We start from the raw sequence: 8458 nt of genomic DNA, 5'->3' as shown, positions 1-8458 counted from the left end.
GGGGATGAGGCCAGAGCTCAACCACTGACCCAAATGCTGACTGTTGGCCCAAAACTGGGATCCTTGGAGTTTATCACCCTCCCCCCAGGAGGATTCTACCCCTTTGTCCATCTGGCCACACCCACTTGGAGGCCCTTGACCAATCAGACTTTTGATTTCCATCATCTCCCGTTTATCCCGCAGGGCTCCGGGCGGCCGTGACCCTGCTGGAGTGCGAGGGGCACCTCCAGCCCCCCGGGGGGTCCCTGCGCCTCTTCTGCCATCGGTCCGGCTTCAATTTTGGCAGTTCTGACATGCACTGGATCCGGTAGAGACCCAGGCAGGGGCTGCAATTCCTGGCAGGGATCAGAAGCGGTGGCAGCACCAAATACTCACCGTCGGTGCAGGGCCGGTTCACGATCTCCAGGGAAACAGGCAGAGCTCGGTAACGCTGACCATGAACAACCTCAAGGACGAGGATTCCGGATCCTATTTCTGTGCCAAACATTTTGGTGCTTGGGCTGGTTATGGTGCTGATGGTTTTGGCCTCCATCCAACCCCCATGGCTGGGACCCCACCTTTGCTCCTCCCCTGGTCATGCCTTCAAAGCTCCACCCCTTACTCTATTCTTCAGGGTTTGTTCTCATCCTCCAAAACTGTGTGTCCAAATTCACAGAATTCACAGAATTCACAGAATTCACAGCTTAGAAGAGACCTTCAAGACCCTCGAGTCCAACCCAGCCCCAACTCCTCATCCCTGGGACCCAGTGCTACCTCCAGGCTTTGTTGAATCCACCAAGGGTTGGTCACACCATCCCTTCCCGGGCAAACCAATCCACTTCTTTTTGACTCGTTTTATGAAAAACTTTTTCCTGATTTCCAACCTAAATTTCCCTCAGGTCCTGCCCAACCTGAGGGGCCGGAGCTGGGCACAGCCCTGGAGGTGTCGCCTCACCTGTGCCAAGTAAGGGGGCAAAATGACCTTCCTGGCCATGCCTCTCCTTGGGGCCAAGATGTGGGGCCAGGAGCTGAGATTTGGGGCCAAAGCTGTGCCTGGTTGGGACAAAGGGTCGGGAGTGGGGTCTGGGGTTAGGGTTTGGGGAGATGGGGGTCCCCAATAGCTGCTCAATAGCATCAACACTATAACCACCACCACGAGCATCAGGACGTTTGGAGCAGAAATAGGATCCAGAATCCTCGTCCTGGAGGTTGTTCATGCTCAGCGTCACTGAGCTCTGCCCATTGTCCCTGGAGATCGTGACCCGGCCCTTGACCGATGGTGCGTACCAGGTGCTGCCACTAGGGTTTATCTCTCCAATGTACTCCAGCTCCTGCCCGGGTCTCTGGCGGATCCAGAACAGGGTGACACTGCCGAAACTGAACCCAGACCCTCGGCAGAGGCGGTGCAGGGACCCCCCGGGGGGCTGGAGGTCCCCCCCGCACTGCAGAAGGGTCACGGCCGCCCGGAGCCCTGTGGGACAAAGGGGAGATGGGGATGAGGAACCTTATTGGTCGAGGGCCTTAAAGCAGGCGTGGCAACCTGGAAAAAGAGGTGGGACCCACGTGGGAGGACCGTGATGAACTCCAAGGGTCCCAGTTTTGGGTCCAGAGTCAGGATTGGGGTCAACGGTTGAGCTTTTGCCTCATCCCCATCTCCCCTTTGTCCCGCAGGGCTCCGGGTGGCCGTGACCCTGCTGGAGTGCAGGGGGGACATCCAGCCCCCTGGGGGATCCCTGCGCCTCCTCTACCAAGAGTCCGGGTTCAGTTTCGGGGGTCACTCAATGCAATGGATACGCCAGAGACCCAGGCAGGTGCTGGAATGGCTCGCGGGGATCCACAGCTCTGGGTGTTTCACATACTGCGCCCCATCAGTCAAGGGCCGGGTCAGGACCTCCAGGGACAACGGGCAGAGCTTCACAGCACTGACCATGATCGACCTGCAGGACAAGGATGCCGGATCCTTTTTCTGTGCCAAAGCTGCTGGGGCTGATGGGGATGACCATGATGCCAATGCTATTGACTCCACCCCTATTGTTGTGTCCCCAAATGTCCACATTCCCCAGACCCTTCCCAAATCCCAGCCCTCGTCCCCGCTCTCGGTGACTGAATTCGTGTCCCCAGCCCCGGCCCAGCGCTGACCTTTGGGGCAGAGTTTGGGGGAAGATCAAGGGCTCAGGGTTGGGGTTTGGGGCCGGAGAGGGGAAAGGCAAATGGAGAAATGGTCATGGGCTGGGTCAGGGGCTGGGAGCTGGGGAAGGGTCTGGGGAACGGGGACAGGTGGGGACGCAGCAATGGGGAAGGGGTCAATACAGCAGGCATCATTATCACCAGCATAACCAGCAAAACCCTTGGCGCAGAAATAGGAACCGGAATCCTCGTCCTGGAGGTTATTCATGCTCAGCATCACCGAGCTCTGCCCGTTGTCCCTGGAGATCCTGAACCGGCCCTTGACCGATGGTGCATAGAAGGTGCTGCCCCTGCTGTGGATTCCCGCGGTGTATTCCAAAACCTGCCCAGGTCTCTGGCGGACCCAGCTCATTCCAAAATTGCCGAAATTGAACCCGGACCCGCGGCAGAGGAGGCGCAGGGACGCCCCAGGGGGCTGGAGGTCCCCCCCGCACTGCAGTAGGGTCACGACCGCCCGGAGCCCTGTGGGACAAAGGGGAGATGGGGATGAGAAACCTGATTGGTCGACGGCCTAAAAGTGGGTGTGGCCTGCTGGTAAAAATGGGGGAACCCACCGGGAAGGGCCACCAGGAGCAGCAGGATGACAGCAGATTGTCACGATTTGGGGCCAACAGCCAGCATTTGGGTCAATGTTGAGCTTTGCCCTCATCCCCATCTCCCCTATTTTCCCGCAGGGCTCCGGGCAGCCATGACCCTGCTGGAATGCGGGGGGGAACTCCAGCCCCCCGGGGGGTCCCTGACATTGCTGTGCCAAGGGTCCGGGTTCAGTTTTGGGAGTGTTGCCATGAGCTGGGTCCGTCAGAGACCCGGGCAGGGGCTGGAGTTCGTCGCCTACATCCGCAGCGGTGGCAGCACCTGGTACGCCGATTCGGTCAAGGGCCGGTTCATGATCGCCAGGGACAACGGGCAGAGTCTGATGACGCTGACCATGACCAACCTCAAGGTCGAGGATTCCACTCTTTATTTCTGTGCCAAAAATTGGGATGATTGTTGTGCTCCTGCTGCTGGTGAGGATGTTGATTGTGGTGATGTTGATCATGGTGGTTTTGGCCCTGCTCCCATTTGGAGTCCCCCCTGTCCTCAAACCCAGAGCCTTACTCCAAAACCTCAGCCCTTGACACTTGTGACCATTGGCCCGAGAATCCCTCTGGGGCAGCCAGTAATCTGCCACCCTGTCCCCAAACTCAAGCTGCGGGCATTAAATCTTGAGGGTTCAGCACAAAAATTGGCACCAAGGGCGAAGGGGTGGGGCCGAGAGTTGGGAGTTTGGGGGAGAATGGGGGAGATTTGGGACAGAGCCAGTTCAGAGCTGGGACACGGGGACAGGAATGGGGTCAGGGGCTGGGGATTGGGGGAAGTGTCTGGGGAACCCTGACAGTGGGGACATAGCAATGGGTGCAGGGTCAATACAATAGGCACAAGTATAACCAGCACAGCCACCAGCACCCTTGGCAGAGAAATAGCATCCGGAATCCTCGTCCTTGAGGTTGGTCATGGTCAGCGTCACCGAGCTCTGCCCATTGTCCCTGGAGATCCTGAACCGGCCCTGCACTGATGGTGCGTAGCAGGTGCTACGACCATTGTCGCTGATACTGGCGATGTATTCCAGCCCCTGCCTGGGTCTCTGGTGCATCCAGCCCATTGCAACACTCCAAAAATCGAACCCGGACCCTCGGCAGAGGTGGCGCAGGGACCCCCCGGGGAGCTGGAGTTCCCCCCCGCACGCCTGCAGGGTCACGGCCGCCCAGAGCCCTGCGGGAAAAAGGGGAGATGGGGATGAGAAACCTGATTGGCTGAGGGCCTGCAGTGGGTGTGGCCAGCTGGAAAAAGGGATAAGACCCACCTGGGAGGGTGACCAGGAGCAGGAGGAGAGGGATAAATTGTTAAAACCGGGGGCTAATAGTTGGGATTTTGTGGTCAAGGGTTGAGCTTTGGCCTCATCCCCATCTCCCCTTTGTCCCGCAGGGCTCCGGGCGGCCGTGACCCTGCTGGAGTGTGGGGGGGACCTCCAGCCCCCCGGGGGGTCCCTGCGCCTCCTCTGCCGAGGGTCCGGGTTCAGTTTCGGCAGTTTACCATGCACTGGTTCCGCCAGAGACCCGGGCAGGGGCTGGAATGGGTTGCGGGGATCAGGAACGATGGTTCCAGCACCGGGTACGCGGATTCAGTCAAGGGCCGGTTCAGGATCTCCAGGGACAACGGGCAGAGCTCGGTGGCGCTGACCATGAACAACCTCAAGGACGAGGATTCCGGATCCTATTTCTGTGCCAAACGTTCTTATGCTGATAATTGGGGCCCTCCTGCTATTGGTAAATGCACCATTGGGGGATCCATCCCCATCTCAGTGTCCCCACCAGTCCCCAAAGCCGAAAACCCTTCCCCCACACCCAAGTCCCCAGTCTTGCCCCTTTGTCCCAGATCTGCCCCATTTCCCCCAATGGCAACAAAAGACCCCAAACCCCCAACTGGTTCTGCCCAAAACCCTCCTGCTTTGGCCCCAAACCTCGCCCGATTCTGCCCCAAATTCCCGCTCTGGGCTCCCAGCCGCAGCCGCTTACCCAAACTTCACCCACTGTCCCCAAATCTAGGCCCTTGGGGCACTTTTGGGGGTCGGGGGAAAGATTTGGGACCGAGAGTTGAGTTTGGGGCCAGACCCAGGGCAGGGTTTGGGGCCAATGGGCAGTGTTGGGGCTAAGGGGGCGGGGCTGGGACAAAGGGTCAGGGGTGGGTCAGGGGGGTTTGGGGAAGATGCTGGGGACAGCTGGGGACAGGGATGGGGTGAGAACCCCAAACAGTAAACCAAACAACAATAATAGCAGTAAGAGCGGTGCTAACACCTGAAGATTTGGCACAGAAATAAGATCCGGAATCCTCGTCCTTGAGGTTGTTCATGGTCAGTGTCCCCGAGCTCTGCCCGTTGTCCCTGGAGATCCTGAACCAGCCCTGAACCAATGGCGCGTAGTAGGGGCTGCCACCTTTGCTGATACTTGCGACTGGCTCCAGCCCCTGCCCGGGTCTCTGACGGATCCAGCACATGGCAAAATTCCCAAAATCAAACCCGGACCCTCGGCAGAGGAGGCGCAGGGATCCCCCGGGGAGCTGGAGGTCCCCCCCGCACTCCAGCAGGGTCACGGCCGCCCTGAGCCCTGCGGGACAAAGGGGGGATGGGGATGAGAAACCTGATTGGCTCAGGGCCTCAAAGTGGGGGTAGACAGCTGATAAAATGTGGTGCACCCACATAGGCTGGACACCATGAGCAGGAGGAAAAGGAATTAATGTCAAATTTGAGGCCAAAATTAATAATGTTGGGGTCAATGTTTGAGCTTTGGCCTCATCCCCATCTCCCCTTTGTCCCGCAGGGCTCTGGGCAGGCCGTGAACCTGCTGGAGTGCGGGGGCGACCTCCAGCCCCCCGTGGGGTCCCTGCGCCTCCTCTGCCGAGGGTCCAGGTTCGATTTTGGGAGTTCTCACATGCTCTGGATCCGTCAGAGACCCAGGCAGGGGCTGGAGTGGCTCGCCGGGATCAGCAGCAGTGGTTCCAACACCGTCTACGCGCCATCATCAAGGGCCGGGTCACGATCTCCAGGGACAACGGGCAGAGCTCGGTGACGCTGACCATGAACAACCTCAAGGACAAGAATTCTGGATCCTATTTCTGTGCCAAGAATGCTCATAGTGCTTAATATAATCACGCTGCTGCTTATCATTTTACCCTATCTCTGTCCACAGGGTCTCCCCTGTCCCCGTTCCTCAGACCCTTTTCCCAAATTCATGCCCTGACCCCATTCCTGTCACCGTGCCCCAACCCTGCTCTGGCTCTGCCCCACATTCTCAGCTCCTGGCCGCACACCTCAGCCCGGGGCCCCCTCGGGGCCATTTTGGCTGCTGGGCTGGCCCCGGCCCCTCTGCCAGGATGCCTGGGCTGAACTCTCCCAACTCTGCCCAAATCTGCGCTGCTTGCCCCGAGTAGCCACCACTGACACAAATCCCCAAATCCGACCCAAATCGGGGCCCTGGGGCCCAAACCCCGACCTGCAGAGCAAAGATTTGGGGCACAGAGAGGAGATTTGGGTTCAGGAGTTGTGGTTTGGGGTCAGCAGGCGAGAACTGGGGCCGAGGCAGAGCAAGGTTGGGATCAATGGTCAAGGGCTGGGTGTGGGCTGGGGGTGTGGGGGAAGGGTCTGGGCAACGGAGACAGGAGGGGATTTGGAGATGGGGATGGGGTCAGCACAGGCATTGTGAACATACCTAGCACCAATATTCCAACCATCATAATCAGTTTTGGCACAGAAATAGGATCCAGAATCCTCGTCCTTGAGGTTGTTCATGGTCAGCGTCACCGAGCTCTGTGAGTCGTCACTAACCATCGTGAACCGGCCCTTGACCGAATCTGCATACCAGGTGCCACTTTTTCTACTGATCCTTGCGACCAATTCCAGCTTCTGCCCGGGTCTCTGGAGGATCCAGCCAATCCCAAATTTCCCAAAATCAAACCCGGACCCTCGGCAGAGGAGGCGCGGGGACCCCCCAGGGGGCTGGAGGTCTCCCCCGCATTCCAGCAGGGTCACGGCCGCCTGGAGCCCTGCGGGACAAAGGGGAGATGGGGATGAGATATCGGACTTGTTAAGAGCCTTCAAGTCGGTGTGGCCAGCTGGGAAACATGAAGGGACCCATCTGGGAGGAGGATGATGAACTCCAGGGGTCCCAGTTTGTGGCCAATAGTCAGGATGTGGGTCAAGGGTTGAGCTTTGGCCTCATCCCCATCTCCCCTTTGTCCCGCAGGGCTCCGGGCTGCCGTCACCCTGCTGGAGTGTGGGGGGGACCTCCAGCCCCGCGGGGGGTCCCTGCGCCTCCTCTGCCAAGGGTCCGGGTTCAGTTTTGGGGATTATGGAATTTTCGGGATCCACCAGAGAACTGGGCAGGGGCTGGAGCCAGTCGCAAGTATCAGCAAAAGTGTCAGCGCCTACTATGCACCGTCAGTCAAGGGCCGGTTCACGATCTCCAGGGAAAACGGGCAGAGCTCGGTGACGCTGACCATGAACAACCTCAAGGACGAGGATTCCGGATCCTATTTCTGCGCCTATTTCTGGTGGCAATGCTAATTTTGCCGGTGCTTTTTGCCCTGTCCCCATCGCTGTGTCCTCAGCTGTCCCCAGACCTTTCTCCTGTGGTCACACATGGCCAGCGTCACCAAGCTCAGCCTGCTGTCCCTGGCCGTGCTGACCCAGCCCTTGACCGATGAACCGTTCCAGGTGACTCCACCCTTGCACCCATCTGCTGCGCTCAGCAAGGAGCCCTTGGCTCGAGATCAATTTAAACAGTTTCATCTCCCCAAAATTTCATGTGTTTTTGGTTAAAAAAGGGGGTTTATTCTCCAGAGCTCGCAGAGAGGATTCCAGCCCCAGCCCCAAGGAGCAGCCCCAGACACCGAGGCCGCTGAGGGAGAAGTGAAGCCCCAGGTGGGAGCGAGGGAGGGAGGGAGGAGAAGACGCCGTGATTTTGGGGCTCTGCAGCCTCCCCCCACTTCCTCCCCGGCAGCTGCTGGGGCCCAGCCGGGGCAGGAAAGGAAACAGAAAGTCCCTGGTTTTGGTCATTGTGAACATCTGTGTTTGGCAGAGGGCAGCTCAGCCTCTGGTCGCTGCGGTAGAGGAGGTCTAAGGGTCCCAATTCGGGGCCAAGGTTCAGGATTTGGGTCAAGGGTTGAGCTTTGGCCCCATCCCCATCTCCCCTTTGTCCCGCAGGGCTCTGGGCGGCCGTGACCCTGCTGGAGTGCGGGGGGGACCTCCAGCCCCCCGGGGGGTCCCTGCGTCTCCTCTGCCGAGGGTCCAGGATCAGTTTCGGAAGTTAAGACATGTTCTGGTTGCGCCAGAGATCCGGGCAGGGGCTGGAGTGGGTTGCGAGTATCAGCTACAATGGTGGTTGGACCGGGTACGCGCCATCGTTCAAGGGTCGATTCATGATCTCCAGCGAAAATGGGCAGAGATCGGTGACGCTGGCCATAAACAACCTCAAGGACGAGGATTCCGGATCCTATTTCTGTGCCAAACGCACTGGTGCTGGTGCTGCTCCTTATGCTGCTGATGTTTGACGTTTCGGCCCCATCCCCGTGTCCCCTCCCGTCCCCGTTCCCCAGACTCTTCCCAAAAACCCCAGCCCCTGACCCCACTCCTGTCCCCGTGTCCCAAGCCTGCCCTGCTCTGGCCCCAAATCTCAGCTCCTGGCCCCAAATCTCAGTCCTGGTCCCAAATCTCAGCTCTTGGCCCCAAATCTCAGCTCCTGGCCCTAAACCTCAGCTC

At 59.1% G+C, this 8458-nt stretch overlaps 1 gene segment (V, D, J or C); it reads left to right on the top strand.

Annotated features, from left to right (window-relative positions):
* Positions 1–2854: 2854 nt before the first annotated feature.
* LOC128933555 (Ig heavy chain V region 914-like) lies at positions 2855–3139 on the top strand (the record flags this gene model as incomplete). The annotated part of the segment is given in 1 exon segment: positions 2855–3139. A coding segment is annotated over 1 exon segment (285 nt), but the record flags the coding sequence as incomplete, so codon positions are not given.
* Positions 3140–8458: the final 5319 nt, after the last annotated feature.

The sequence above is a fragment of the Melozone crissalis genome, unplaced genomic scaffold (genome assembly GCF_028551555.1).
Source record: "Melozone crissalis strain CALT ecotype California unplaced genomic scaffold, PUWL_Pcris_2 ptg000011l_1, whole genome shotgun sequence".
Classification (NCBI taxonomy): Eukaryota; Metazoa; Chordata; class Aves; order Passeriformes; family Passerellidae; genus Melozone; species Melozone crissalis.
Note: the sequence above shows the minus strand (reverse complement) of the source record. Positions and strands in the feature narration are given on the sequence as shown.